The sequence below is a fragment of the Aphelocoma coerulescens genome, chromosome 27, assembly GCF_041296385.1.
Source record: "Aphelocoma coerulescens isolate FSJ_1873_10779 chromosome 27, UR_Acoe_1.0, whole genome shotgun sequence".
Classification (NCBI taxonomy): domain Eukaryota; kingdom Metazoa; phylum Chordata; class Aves; order Passeriformes; family Corvidae; genus Aphelocoma; species Aphelocoma coerulescens.
The window spans coordinates 3,263,330-3,277,127 of record NC_091040.1 but is presented as its reverse complement, the minus strand read 5'-3'; the positions used below and the strand labels follow the sequence as shown (position 1 = coordinate 3,277,127).

At 66.6% G+C, this 13,798-nt stretch overlaps 2 protein-coding genes across 4 annotated transcripts; both read left to right on the top strand.

Moving 5' to 3' along the window:
- The first annotated feature begins 2,393 nt into the window (after window positions 1-2,393).
- On the top strand, window positions 2,394-4,504 carry CCR10 (C-C motif chemokine receptor 10). Its single transcript, XM_068996629.1, has 2 exons — window positions 2,394-2,405; window positions 3,413-4,504. The coding sequence occupies exons 1-2, from the start codon at window positions 2,394-2,396 to the stop codon at window positions 4,502-4,504; spliced, it is 1,104 nt and encodes a 367-aa protein (XP_068852730.1).
- Window positions 4,505-6,631: 2,127 nt separating this feature from the next.
- On the top strand, window positions 6,632-13,706 carry PLEKHH3 (pleckstrin homology, MyTH4 and FERM domain containing H3). Of its 3 annotated transcripts, XM_068996474.1 has the most exons (13): window positions 6,632-6,876; window positions 8,831-8,886; window positions 9,552-9,640; window positions 9,771-9,965; window positions 10,145-10,302; window positions 10,461-10,584; window positions 10,782-11,079; window positions 11,176-11,383; window positions 11,614-11,750; window positions 11,868-11,988; window positions 12,072-12,521; window positions 12,594-12,785; window positions 12,866-13,706. In XM_068996474.1, the coding sequence occupies exons 1-13, from the start codon at window positions 6,724-6,726 to the stop codon at window positions 13,046-13,048; spliced, it is 2,364 nt and encodes a 787-aa protein (XP_068852575.1). In that variant the 5' UTR covers window positions 6,632-6,723; the 3' UTR covers window positions 13,049-13,706. The 3 variants fall into 3 exon arrangements, with proteins under 3 accessions (XP_068852575.1, XP_068852574.1, XP_068852573.1); XM_068996473.1 differs by having other exon boundaries at window positions 11,614-11,741; window positions 12,072-12,785; XM_068996472.1 differs by having other exon boundaries at window positions 12,072-12,785.
- Window positions 13,707-13,798: the final 92 nt, after the last annotated feature.

Below are 13,798 nucleotides of genomic sequence, written 5' to 3'. Positions count from 1 at the left end.
AGCGGCCGCTCCCGGGACTGCGGCCCCACTTACGTGCGAGGCAGCCGGGGCCGGGGCACAGGAAGCCGGCGCAGGCGGCGAGCAGGAGCCCGAGGAGGCGGCGGGCGCCCATGCTGCGCGCCCCGAGCGCCCTCGGCGCCGCCGCTCCCGGTGCTGCAGCCGCGCGGCGGAGCGGGGCCGGCGGCTCCGCCCACAGGGCGGGGGGGAGCCGGGCCGGGCCAGGCCGGGCGCGGCGCAGAGCCCCGGCCAGCCCCCGCGGCACCCGCTGCCGCGCCCCTGGGAGATGTTCCGGCCGTACGCCCGATTCCCCGGTCCTCGGCACGGCGAGTTGCCGGTCGCCCCGGGCTGCAGCGGGTTGCGGCTCTTGGGGGTGCGGGTACGGGGGCACAGTGAGGCCGTGCAGGAGCTCCCCGGGCACCCCCGGTCGGTTCCTATGCGTTGCCTGGTCCTCGCCGAACGCCGAGCCTCCGCCGTCCCTGCCGCTCTGCAGCCCCCGTGCAGGGAGGGTCGGAGCGGTGCCCGCAGCCCCCCCGCAGCAGATGTGGCGGCGGTTTGTAATCAAGCCGTGGATTAAGGCCTGCGGGTCTCGGGGTTGCTGCTCTCTCCAGTGGTGCAGAAGAAGGGATTTAGCTTATATCTGTTCTCAGCCACCCCCAGACGCCCACAGAGGGGCTTGGGGGGCTAGCACCTGCGTGCCCTACATACACCTACAGACCCGCGGTGCCCCGTGTCCCCTGAATCCGCAGGAGCAGGAGACCTGCTCTCCCAGGGGGCTCGAGCAGTCCCGAGAGACGGGGATGCCCCAGCAGCTGCTCGGTCCAGGCTGGCTCCAAGCGAAGAGCAGGAGCCCGGCCAGGCTGTGCCCGGTGCAGGCAGCTCCACACCGGTGGCTCTAGACCTGTGCCGGGCCTGGCTGCCGCGGGCAGGGCAGCGCAGCCGTCACTGCAGGCAGCCGGTGCTAAACCTGCTCCCTGCCCAGGCAGAGCCCAGACCGGGGCTGGGGAGTGAAAGAGCGAACAGAAAGCCCCAGGTGTGGCAGAGATGCCTGGCAGTGCACCAGGAGTTCTGCTACCAGAAGCTGGAACCATATGCTGAGGACATTGGCACCCACCCTCCTGTCCCCCAGACCCTGGCAGTGCCTGCAGGTCCATCCCTCTCCATCCTGCAGGTCAGGAGAGGCACAGCCCACCTGACCTTATCCTGACACCCTCGGGGTGCTGCCTGCTCTGGCCACAGCCCCATGTCCTGATCCTGTGTTGGGTCAGATCTGTGACAACCCCAATGGGGACATGCAGAGTCCCTGCTCTGCACCCACAGCTGGCTGTAGGGCCAGCATTGGCCCCAGAACCCTCATCCTTCCCCTTCCCCCAGGATGCAGGGTGCAAAGAAGGCACCCCCAGAGCCAGCACAGGGCAGAGATCTGCAGCTAAGCATCCCTGCACTGCAGAAAGACCAGGAGAAGGGGAAGAGACCCTCCAGCTAAGAGCCCTGGGGACTCCGTGGAGGCTGGGGGCATCTGTCCCACTGCTCTTCGTCCAGGGTGCAGCAGCCCCACAGCCCCACAGCAAGCACCCAGGATCCTGTCCCCCGTCTGGAGGCAGCAGGAGGGCCGAGGGCAGAGCTGAGATAAGCCATGGCAAAGACAGCTGTAGCCGGGAGAAAGGGGGATTGAGGGATTATGGCCAAGAGCCCGTTAAAGCTAGGGATCAATTTTCTCCCCCCTGGAGAGAGGAAAGTGGGGCCTCTGCCCCACAGGAACTAATCTGCTTCTTAGTGAGAAGCTGGGAATTTTGTTGTCAACAACCAGCAAGACGCGTGCCCAGCACTGTGGGGATGCAGCGCCGGGTTGGGGCCCCTGGGTGAGGGGTATGCCCTGCACCAGCAGCCACCCCAACTTCTGGAACCACCATGTCTGCCATCAGGAAAAGACAATCCTAGACCAGACAGGGCTCTGCATCCTGCCTGTGCCCAGCTCAGTGCCAGCCCACAGCAGCCCCTACTCCATTCCTTGGCCCCATTCCCTCTGGTCCTTCAGGAGCCAACAATAGCCCTGGAGAGGGCTGGGGTTTCCTGCATGTGCTGGATGCCCTCACCAGACCCTGCTCCGCTGGCTGGATGCTCCTGGGTTTGGCCTGCACACCCGCATGACAGAGACTGAGCAGAGCTGCTATTTCTGTCCCCAGCATGCAGATGTAAAAGATGGACCAAATAAAAGATTCAGGACAGGCTCCAGAGTGGGGTCGCACCTGCCACCTTGCCTTCCTCCCCAGGGCTGGGCCTGTGCTCTGCACCGTTTTCAGTATCAGGAGCAGCACGTGGTCAAACCACAAGTAACAGCATTGAGACACCAACAGCTTCAGACCCACCAGCCAGGGGAAAGGCTCTGCTGTGCAATGACGGAGCAGGTGAGGGGGTGCAGGGTGAGGGGTTTGCTGGGAGCCAGGCAGGACCTTCCATCACTGGCTTTTCTTAGCTTTTAAGGTAGTTTTCTTGTGAGCTCTGTGGGTTTGGGCTGAAAGGCCAAAACCCTGGGGAATCAGAGCAGTGCCTGGTGGTCCAGAGCCCTGGGGGCCAGAGCAGGAAAGGGGCTAGAGGAGCTGCTGGAGAGTCAACCTGCCGTGGCACTGGGTTCTGATCCCACCTGTGGCCCCAGAGCACCTGGGGGGCTCAGGCCCAATTGTCTGGGCTTACTGACAGAGGTCAGAGTGAAATTGTTGTTATGAGGCTGCTCTGAGTCAGAGCATGTCAGATCCCGGTCTCCAGGGCAGTGGGGTCCTGACTGAGCAGTACTAGGCTGCAGCACTGTCCTGCTGTCCCAGAGCAGGGCTGAGCAGCTGGGAGGTGGGAGCACTGTGCTCAGCTGCCTGCAACCTGTGTGAGGCAGCAGGATGTCCCAGGACTTTCCTGTCTGGGAGCAGGACCAGGCAGTGCAAGGCTGTACCCACACTGGTGTCCCCAGGGTGGTGCGTGGGTGCGTGGGTACTTTGGGCACCCAGGGATGCTGGTGTGGAGACCCAAAACTCGATTGTCCAGGGCGGCTGGGGCCGTAGGCTGGGTGCTGAGCCCCAGAGCAGCTCTGCTGGCAGGTGCAGGGTTAGTTTGTGGGACATGGTGCTGTGCTAGGGACGCCATGACTGGGGTCATGTCCCTCCACCAGCTCTGCATTGCAGGCGGCTGCTCGGGAAGTGTGTGGTCACTCTTGCAATGACTGAGCACAGTTAACATCCCGCTGCTGCGGGATGGGTGTGAGATGGAAACAACCCCGCACGTGGGGACAGGGACCGGTGGCTGCGGCACACCCGGGCTCCCAGAGGCGGGGCTGGGTGGAGAAGGGCTGCCCTGGGTGTGGTTCTGCACCCCGTGGCTGGGCCACCACTGCTAAGCCCTTCTCACTCAGCCTCCTTCTGCACAGGTGACCCCCAGCCCCATCTCAACAGAGCTGATGGCCACCACTGACTTCTACCCCTGGGAGGATGGGTACTCAGGCGAGGCTGGCGTGTTGCCTGAGGTCTGTGAGAAGCAGGCAGTACAGGGTTTTGCCCGCACCTTCCAGCCTGCCGTGTATCTGCTGCTCTCACTGCTGGGCACAGTGGGGAATGGCCTGGTGCTGCTCACGCACACCCGCTACCGCCAGGCACACAGTGTCACCGATGTCTGCCTCCTGCACCTCGCCCTATCCGATCTCCTGCTGCTCCTGACGCTGCCCTTTGCCATCACCGACACGCTGCAGGGCTGGTCCCCAGGCACAGCCGCCTGCAAGGTGCTGCAGGGCCTCTACGCCCTCAATTTCTACAGCGGCTTCCTCTTCCTCACCTGCATCAGCGTGGATCGCTATGTGGTCATCGTGCAGGTGCCGGCTGCCTGCCGCCTGCGCCCACGAGCTCGCCGCCACGGTTGGCTGACGGCGGGGCTGGCCTGGCTGCTGGCCATGCTGCTAGCACTGCCCCAGTTCATCTACAGCCAAGCAGAGCAGCACCAGGATCTCCGGCTCTGTCGTGTCGTCTTCCCCCGTGTGGTCTCACGGGCAGCGCGGGGGGCCACCAACTTGGTGCAGGTGGTGCTTGGCTTCGCGGTGCCCTTCCTGGTGATGGCAAGCTGCTACGCAGCTGTGGCACGGACACTGCTGGCGGCCCGCGGTGCCCAGCCCCACCGGGCGCTGCGAGTGCTGCTGGCCCTCGTGCTGGTGTTTGTGGCCCTGCAGCTGCCCCACAGCCTGATGGTGCTGCTGGACGCGGCCGAGCTGCTGGCCAGCTGGGAGATGAGCTGCGCCCAGAGCCGCCGCAAAGACCTGGCCCTGCTGGTCACCGGCGGGCTGGCGTACCTGCGCTGCTGCCTCAACCCCCTGCTCTACGCCTTCCTCGGCCAGCGCTTCCGCCGGGAGCTGTGGCTGCTCGCCAGCGACGCCGGCTGCGTGCGGTCCCTCGACCCGCGCTGCCTCGGCTGCCCCGGCTGCCCCAGTCCCCGCCGGCGGACATCCCTCTCCAGCTGCATGGACGTGGTGTAGGAGCACAGCGCCCGCGGCCGGGGCAGGGACCTGCGCCCTGGGGTTCGGTCCCTCCGCGACTCCCCGGGGACAGCCCCATCCGTGCATGGACCTGCCCCAGTGAGCAGCTGGGCACGGGCGGCACCAGACAATCCGCACGGCGCCTGCACACGCCTGGGCAGAGGGAAGAGCAGCCCCACAGCGCCTGCTTGCCCTGCGAGTGCCTTCACTGCCCGGCGATCTGCCGGGCTGGGGTTCCCGCAATGTCACGCGTGTTGCAGGGGAACCCTGCAATGTCACGCGCGTCGCGGGGCGTGCAAAGTTACGCGTGCTCTGGGGATCCGTGCGGTGCCGGTGAGCCGGGTCGGTGGGTGCAACAGCGGGGCCAGGCAGGCAGCTGGTTCCTACTCTCACAATAAACCCCGAACGAGTCCCGGTGGGCGAGAGCAGTCTCCGTCCTGGGCGGCGCTGCCCCGGGGGGTTTGTGGGGCCGGGGGCGGCTCCTTGGCCACCGGCTCTGGCGGGCGATGCCTGCAGGAGGCAGCAGAACCTCGCGCTTCCTGGCCGCCCTCTGCTCGTCCCCGCCGCTGGAGGGACAGGGAGCTCCCGGACTGGGGACAGCAGAGGCGCTCCGGAAAAACCCTCCTTGGCTCCTTCCCCGTAGGGCGGGCGCAGAGGGACGTTTCTCTCCCCTCCTTACTCCTCCCACGAGCTCCTCTGCCACGGCACATCCCGGCCCGGAGGCTCCCCGGCACCAGGGTGCTGCGCTGGGGCTGGCCCGGCCCGGACACGTGGCGACCGACACATGACCACGGGCTGGGACATGGCGAGCGACACATGTCCCGCGGGCCCGCAGCGCCGGGGCCGTGCGGTGTCCCACTCACCAGGCCTGGCTAAAGCGCTCCACAGTGCCGGGAACAGGATTGGGCTTGACTGTGGTGCAGCTGGTCATGGAGTCTCCCAGTGGAGCTGGGCATGCAGAGAAGCACCTCCCGGTCCTGCCGGGGCTGGAGGCTACTTCCCGTTCATCCCTGCTCTGCTGGGGATTAGCCCAGGGCTCGACTGGAAGAAGCCATTCCAGAACATTCACCTACTGCTGGGCCAGAAACAGGTTATTGCTGACTCAGCAGCCGCAGAGGCACGGTGATGGGTCTCTGTCCCCCGCAGCCCTCAGTGAGGATCAAGGGCCAGATTCGGGCAGTTCTTGGCCAGACAGCACAGCTGCCCCCGCTGCCCACCCAGCCTGTGGTCTCGGGTGGTCCCGCTCCAGTCCTCCACTGTCCCCATAGCTGGTCGGCTCTGCTCGATGCCCGTGACTGCCCTGGCTGCACAGCCGGCCCCACACCGGCGGCTCAGCCCCAGGCACAATCCGGAGCAGGCTGCGTGGGAGGGGAACTGGCAGCCGGAGCTTCCTGCCTGCGCATCCCAGCACCCAGACTCCCAGGGACGGCGGTGACCCAACAGCTGTAGCAAAGGCAGAGCCTTAAATCCTGGGGCTTCCGGAGTGGGGCCAGGGCCTGGACGCTGCCACGGCACCCACGGCTCGAGGGTGCCGCAGACCCTCTGCCACTGGGCAGAGCCCGGGGCTGAGCTGAAACACATAGTTGTGGCACCGGGTGAGACCGCACCACGAACGCCCTTCACCAGCTCCTTTGGGGAAAAGCGCTATGAGGGCCTGCAGGACAGGCCTGCCCGGGCATGGTGCCCTCCTGCCCACGGTGTCCTCCTGCCCACGGTGCCCTCCTGCCCAAGCACAGAGCCCACGATGCTGCCCGTTGGAACACACTTGGCACCGCACCGGGCTGAGTCGCCATGCTGGGACGGGCGCCAGCGCTGCCGCACGCAGGAGCCAGGGCAGCACATGATGCGGGTGCCGCGGGGCAGGGCAGGGACCCGTGCCCGGTGTCGGTGCCCACACCGGGTGCGGGCACTGCTCAGTGACGGTGCCCCGCCAGGTGCCGGGCGTACCCGGTGCACTCCAGGGACGGCGGCGGCTCCGGGAACACCGGCCCTACCGCAGCCCGGCCCCGCGCTGCCCCCGCCCCGCAGCTGACGCAGCGGCGGCCCCGCCGCCCCGGGCAGGAGCTCCGCCCCGGGCCGCGCGCGGCGATTGGCGGCGGCCGGTGACGCGCAGCCCGGCCCGCCCGGGGCGGCGGCGGGGCCGGCGGCCGGTGCGCGGGGCTGGGCGGCGGGCCGGTCCCGTCGCGTCCCGGTGCCGTCCCGTCGGTGTCGGCGGGGCGATGCCGTTCCCGGGCGGGCTGTGGTGGTTGCTGTGCTGTCGACGGGGCTTCACGCTGCTGCGGCGGGACTACGGCGAGGCGGAGCGGGAAGCGGACGGCGAAGCCGAAGAGGAGGAGGAGGCGTCCTTCGAGCTCCGCGCCCAGGGAGACCAGGTGGGGCCGGCACCGGCTCTGGGACAGCCACCGGGACGAGCACAGACGCCGCTGCCCGGGCGGTCCCGCTCCGGGGTGGGTCGTTCCGGCGGGTGCGGGAGAGCTGCAGCTCAGGGAAGCCTCCGGGCGGGCGCGGAGGTCCCGGGCCCGCGGGGCAGGGCCGGCCGTCGCGGGAGCCGCTGCCGGCTGGGTGCAGCCGGAGCCGGGCTCTGCCTGCTCCTGCCTGCTTCGGCCCGCGCTGCCCGCTCCTTAGGACAGGGGCCGCGGGGCTACCGTGCCGGACCCGCGGCGGCCCGGTGCGCGGAGCGGCCCCGGACTGCCCCGCCGGAGCGGGCCGGGACTGTCCCGGGAGCACGTGCCGGGCGCGGAGAGCGGGCCTGGATCTCCCTTCTCCGGCTGCTTCCTCTCTGGAGGGAAACGGAGTGGCGGAAACCGGTGCTTCCTCCGGCCGGGCTGCTTTTGCGACGGCTGATAGCGCGGGGTGCGGGGGGAACCCCGGCTCCCGGGGGCCTCCTGGCTGTCCCGGCGGCCTCCTGCACCGAGGGCCGTGGGGCCGAGTCCCAGCCCGGACTCAGTGGGTGGTGACAGCCTCGTCCCGCTTGCTGTGGCCCCTCTCCCCTGCCCACTGTGGGGGCTGCAGCACGGCCCTGGCTGCGCAGGGCTGGAGGCAACCTGAGCCCCCTACGCTGTCAGTCCCCTAGCAGCAGGTCCCCTTTCCCAGCAGTGCCAGCCCCCTGGGACGGTGGGAAGTGGGGACAGTGACAGAGCTGGAGCTGGGCCCTCTGGGAGCTGGTGGCAGTGCCAAGGGCACAATTATGTCGGGAACCGTCTTTGGGCTTCCCGCATCCCATGGGCCACACTGGCTCCGGGCTGGCGTGGGCGGCTGGTGACGCCAGCTCCCCTGAGAGCCTTTTGCTGTGGCCAGGGGGGTCCTTGGAAACCCACAGCGTCGACTGCCCCTTCGTGGGAACATGGGAGCAGCTACCCTGGCCCTGCCACCACAGCTCCTCTCCCGTTTATTTATATCCCTGAGAAGGAGCCGGCTGCCACCGCTGCCTCCTCTGGACTGCCCATGAGAAACTGGGCACTGCCTCCATGCCTGCAGCCCTGAGGAGCATGTGAGGCCCTCCCTAGTCTCGGCAGTGGGACAGTGTCTGGAGGTGCTGGCCCTGTGCACGGGTACCAGCACTATGTGGCAGGTGCCCTTAATGCCACAGGTCAGTGGTGCCCGGCCCTGCCCCACAGCACAACCATACCTGCGGCGGCTCCCCCCTCCCTGTCACTATTTTTAGCATCTGTCTTCTTTTTCTTGGCGTTGCGTGCTCTGGCCTGTCATGCCTCTGGCTGCCCTGTTGGGCTGCAGCTGGCAAGAGCTGCCGTGCATCTCCCAGGACAGCATTGCCGGTGCTTCCATGTCCCCGCACCCCACTCTGCTGGGCGCCCTGCCCGACCCGGTGCCTGCCTGTGCCTGGGCTCTGCCTCGTGTCCCAGCATGTGTGCCAGGGTTATCACGTGAGCAGCACTGTCCATGTCAAGTTGTGCTGCGTGAGGAGGAACTGACCCTGTCCTACTGCAGGGCCAGGGACTTCCCAGTGCTGCGTCCCACCGCCACGGGCAGGAAGTCAGCGGCCCCATTACAATGGGACTTTGTGCCGTAAGCGTATTACTCAGCACTGACCTTGTGCAATTCTGCACGGTATTCAGCCAGCCGGGTCAGCTGAGGACACATGGCCAGCGCTCCCGCCGGCTGCCCCTGCACCCGGGGTGCCCCAGCTGCAGCCCTGGCTCCTGCCATGGCCTTGTGGGTGCCAGGGCTCTTCTGCCCCATGGCAGCAGCATGAGAGCCTGTCTCTCTGGGCCCAGAGCTGGGTTGACGAGGAGGCATACAGTAATGGGGTGATGGCCAGGGTGCCAGCTAATGATCGTGGGGCTGAGATGTCTCCTTCCTCCCCAGGGATCCCTGGAGGTGAGCCTGAGCCAGCCCACCCGCAGCAGCAGTGGCTCGGAGCGGTGAGTGATCCGCTGCCTCCGGTTTGCATTGTGTCCCTTGTGTGGTGCTGCAGGAGCTGGGGGACTGGCATGTTGTGGGAGGTTGCCCTGGTGCTGGCATGTGCCGAACCATCCTGCACACAGAGCTAGCACCAGGCTGTGCTGCTCTGTCGGGTGGAGCAGGGATTGGCAGAGCCGGGACTGCTGTGCTTGTCCCCATGCCTGGCGCATCCTCAGGCATGTCTCCATCCCTCTGCCATGCCAGATAGCTTGACTGCTGCAGGCTTAGCTGATGGGGCTGTGCATGACTCCTCCTGTGCCAGGAGGCTCTGCCAGGCTGTGTCCATCAGCAGAGGCTGTGCCCTGCAGCGGTCAGTGCTGAGGAAGACGGGGTGCTGGGGCACAGGGGCCTGCTCGCTCCCTGTACTTGCAGTACTGACGCTGCTGCCAACATTCCTTCCTGGTTGTTCATTTTCCGAATTCCTTGGCAGGGCCAAGACTGCAAACAGCTTATTTTTAGCCGGGGTCATTTGCACCCAATGACTCTGCCGTGTTCCCACTGCAGGGCTGTGGGGTGCCCAGAGCCCCTTGGGACCTAGCTCACCCCAGCCCCGAGGCCAGCTCCCTGCTCAGGGGCTGTGGGAGACACCCACGGGCAGCTGAGCTCAGCCCCGTGTTGTCCTCAGGTCCCTGCTTGTTGCGGAGGAGATGCGCAGCCTCATCGTGGAGAAGGGCCCAGGGCCGGTGGAGGATGACCCTGATGCTCTTGTGAAAGGTGGGATTGTGCCCCAGCTGTGGCTGGTCCCATCCCAGAGGGATGGTCAGACCTGCGCAGTCCCTTCCCTGTGCCGAGAACCCGTGGGGTGGATGGTGCTGTCAGTGGGGCTGAGGGATCCCCTTTCCAGGCTGGCTGCAGCGGGAGATGCGGGGCTGCATGAAGACCCCCTGGATCCGTCCTCGGAAGTACTGGTTCGTGCTAACGCCTGACTCCCTGGACTACTACAGCAGCAACGAGAAGGGGGCCAGGAGGCTGGGCTCCCTTGTGCTCACCAGCCTCTGCTCCGTGCTCTGGCCAGACAAGCAGCTCTACAAGGAGACTGGTGAGGTGCCCACACCCCTTTGCTGGGCCACATCTTCCCAGCCCCTTGTGCCCTGTGTTACCCTCCCAGCCCTGAGGGCCTCTTTCGCCCAGAGGAGGGGCTGTGCTGAGCCCTGGGGCGCTGAGCTGGCCTGGCTGGGATGCTGGTGGACAGGGGGTGAGTGAGTCTGTCCCTCGCAGGCTACTGGAGCGTGACGGTGTTTGGCAGGAAGCATTGCTACCGCCTGTACACAGAGCACCTGAACGAGGCTGTGCGCTGGGTGTGCGCCGTGCAGAAGGTCATTGACAGCAAAGCACCTGTCCAAACGCCCACCCAGCTGCTCATTCGTGATGTGGAGGTGAGCCCATGGCACCGGGCTGCCCATGGCTGCAGCCGTAGGCAGCACTGGGATGAATGTTTGGGGCCTTGCATGCCCCAGGGTGGTGGTGGGGGTTTGTGCCAGGCACTCAGCCAGGTGACCCCTCTGCAGCTGCTGCCATTGCTTTGCCCCCACAGGAGCACAGAGACAGCCCTGAGGTTCTGAAGCAGATCTATTGCTGCAACCCCATCCTGCGCTACACCAGTGGCCCCCTCTACGCTCCCCTGCTGCCCTTCCCCTATGGCAGCCTGGACCAAAGCGGTGAGGGGCGGCGGGGGGCACGGAGCTGGGTCCTACACTCCAGGCTGGTGGCACCGATGGCTGGGCTGGGTGCTCTGTGGGGCAGGCAGGCACTGGACTGGGGCCTGGCTGGCTCTGGGTGTGAGGACGGTGCCCAGCTGCTGGCTGGGGGTCCTGGGGAGGACCACGGGGCTGTTAACCCTCATCCCATCCCACAGCCCCTGGCCCCCGCAGCTACACCACGCTGCGCGACGAGGCTGTGAAGCTCTTCAACTCGCTGCAGCAGCTGGAGTCAGAGCGGGACCCAGTGCCGCTGATGCAGGGTGTCCTGCAGACCTGCCTGGACCTGCCGCCGCTGGTGGATGAGATCTACTGCCAGCTGGTGAAGCAGACTACGGAGCCGCCGGCGCCGGGCGGGCAGGGCGACCTGCACTACTGGCAGCTCCTCACCTGCATGAGCTGCACCTTCCTGCCCTCCCCGCCTGTCCTGCGCTTCCTGCGCTTCCACCTGGACAGGTGAGTGCCAGGGTGCCAGCTGCCATCAGGGAGCTTGCCAGGTGTCTGGTGCCTCTCAGATCAGTGCCACTCTCACCCTCCTGGCATTTCTTGCAGGACAGAGAACCGTTTCCCTGCCTCGGAGATGGCCAAGTACGCCTGCTTCATCCGGGAGGCGCTGGGAAAGACGAAGGGGAGGGAGTGCGTGCCCTCTCTGGAGGAGATCCTGGTGCTGATGCAGCGACAAGAGATGATCTGCACAGTGCACTGCCCTGGGGCGCCCGCCTGCAGTGTGGCCATCAGTTCCCACACCACAGCCGAGGAGGTGAGGGGTTACAGCTGTGCCAGGCAGGGGGCTGGGGACATTTTGGCGCTGAGGGCTGGGTGGGCAGTGTGCCACAGCAGGTGAGCAGGGTCTCTCCCAGCTGAGCCATGGTGGAGAGGGGCCAGGGGCTGTCTGCCTTTGCCCACCATGACCTGTCTGTGTCCCTTTGCAGCCCTGAGTGCCGTGGCCAGGGACACGTGGTCACCATCGGTTGCCTTTGTCTCGCCCAGGTGGCCCAGGAGCTTGTGTCACGCCTGGGGCTGTCCCAGAGCCCCAACCTCTTTGCGCTCTACGAGCAGTCCCGGCGACGGGAGCAGCCAGTGGGCAGTGCCACACTGCTGGCTGATGTCCTCACCAGGTTTGAAAAGTAAATGTCCTATTCTGCTGCCTATGGAGGAGAGGGGCTGAGGGAGCCACGGGTGGGAGGGGACACACGATGTGGGGCATGTCCACAAGCTGATGGAGCCGGTCCTGTCTGCTGCAGCCTGGCTGGAGAGGACCGGGAGCAGGACCCACCATGCCGGCTCTGTTTCAAGCACTACGGCTTCCTGGACACGGACAATGTCCCACGGGACAGCCTGGAGTTTGCCCTCCTCTTTGAGCAGGTGAGTGGCACGCTGGGGTGCTGTGCTGTGCCGTGCCGTGCCATGGTGGCCATGCTGTGCCGGCTCACCCTGCTCTCTCACAGGCGCACGAGATGGTGCTGCGGGGCTACGTGCCCACATCAGAGGAGACGCTGCAGACACTGGCGGCCCTGCGTCTGCAGAGTCTCAACAGTGACTTCTCCACCCACGCACCCTTCCCGCGCCTGGAGGAGCTCTTCCCGCCCCATGTGCTGCATGCCCGGTTGCCACCCCCGCCCCACCGGCCCCCCAGCAAGTGCCGGGGGGCCCGGCTGCGCGCAGGGCTGCTGGCCGGCGGGCTCTGGGGTCAGGCGCTGGCCAAGCAACGGGCGGAGCGGGACCAGCGCCTGCGGGGCCGCCTGCGTGAGGAGGGGGCCAGCACCATGGCTGCCATTGTGGAGAAGTGGAAGCTGCTGCAGGGCATGGGCCGGCCCGAGGCCATGGCCGCCTACGTGGCCTTGGTGCGGGAGTGGCCTGGCTTCGGCTCCACACTCTTCGATGTCGACCTGCATGCGGTGAGGCCCCGGCTGGGCGTGGGGCAGGGGCAGCCCTGGCAGTGGGCAACCCTGACACCCCTCTCCTCGCAGAGCCCGGTGGGCTCTGGGCCCCAGCGCCTGTGGCTGGGCATCGGGGCCAAGGCCGTCTCGCTCTACAAGCCGGGGGAGCCCGAGCCCTTGGACAGCTTCTGCTATGGCCGCATCTCCTCCTTCGGTGCCTCTGACAGCAGCACCTTCCGCCTCTCTGTGGAGGATCGAGACCTGCTCTTTGAGACCTCCCAGGTAAGGGGCTGCCGTCCCTCCACCCTCCCCTCTCAGCAAAGGTGCCCGGGACTGACCCCTTATGCCCCCTCTACCTGCAGGTGGATGAGATCGCTCAGCTCCTCAACACGTACCTTGCCTCTGCGGGTGCCCAGCGGCTGCCCCGGGCCCAGGAGCCTCCCACCAGTCCCCCCACCTCGGAGCCCACTGTGCTGCCCCAGGGGCTCTGCCCTGGGGCCGGGCCCTGGCAGCACCAGCCACCAGTGGGTTCCTCCCACAGCTAGCCCAGCAGCTGGTGTGGCCATGCAGGTGCTCTGATGGCTAGCGTGAGAGGGCAGCCAGCCCAGCTGGAAGTGGCAGGTCTGTGCTGGCCCCCAGCTGCTCCACAGAGCAGGGGGCCAGGGGGTCATGCTCCCCCCACTGCCATTGCCTTTCTGGCTATTCCCTTAATTTATTTTGAGACGCCTGCGCGCCCCACGTCTCCCAGCACTTTCCCTGGTGGGCAGTGGGGCCGCCCCGCTGCGGTCCCCCCACGCTGCCCCCAGGCCTGTCCCTGTCCCCTATACCCTGGTGCCTTTGCCTCCAGCACTTGTGTTGCCTGGCCACTCTGCTCGTGCCCCGAGGGCTTTGCCTAGAGCAGAGGGTACCAGGCAGTAGTGCTGTGCCATCATCTGTCTGTCCGTCCTCTGGACCCACCCCTTCTGGAAAGCTGCGGGCAGCTTTTGGCCAAGCTGCCCCGGGGACCCGTGGGCTCCTCCTAGATGAGTGGCTGGGCTCTGCGGTGGCCCTGTGGCCAGGCTTATGGCACAGGGGTGGCTGGTGGAGCGGCAGCTGGTACGGCTGGGGCTTGGCCCCTCAGTGTTGCCTCTGTAGAGTTTGTTGGTTCTGTCTTGGGATAGGGGGGTTGGTTGGTTGTTTTTCTAAATAAATGCACAAAGGAAAGGCTGGGCCTCCTGTGCTGGAGTGTGGGTTGACAGCAGGAGGCTGGGACAGTCAGATCCCTGGAGCAGCAAGGGCAGCGGGGCCTGGGACAG

What these genes read in the sequence shown, in the direction of transcription:
- PLEKHH3 (XM_068996472.1), top strand. Translation starts at nt 6,724, where the DNA reads ATGCCGTTCCCGGGCGGGCTGTGGTGGTTGCTGTGCTGTCGACGGGGC. An exon ending in AGCAGCAGTGGCTCGGAGCG is followed by an intron (nt 8,887 to 9,551) that starts GTGAGTGATCCG and finishes TGTTGTCCTCAG; the next exon opens with GTCCCTGCTTGTTGCGGAGG. An exon ending in TTGCCCTCCTCTTTGAGCAG is followed by an intron (nt 11,989 to 12,071) that starts GTGAGTGGCACG and finishes GCTCTCTCACAG; the next exon opens with GCGCACGAGATGGTGCTGCG.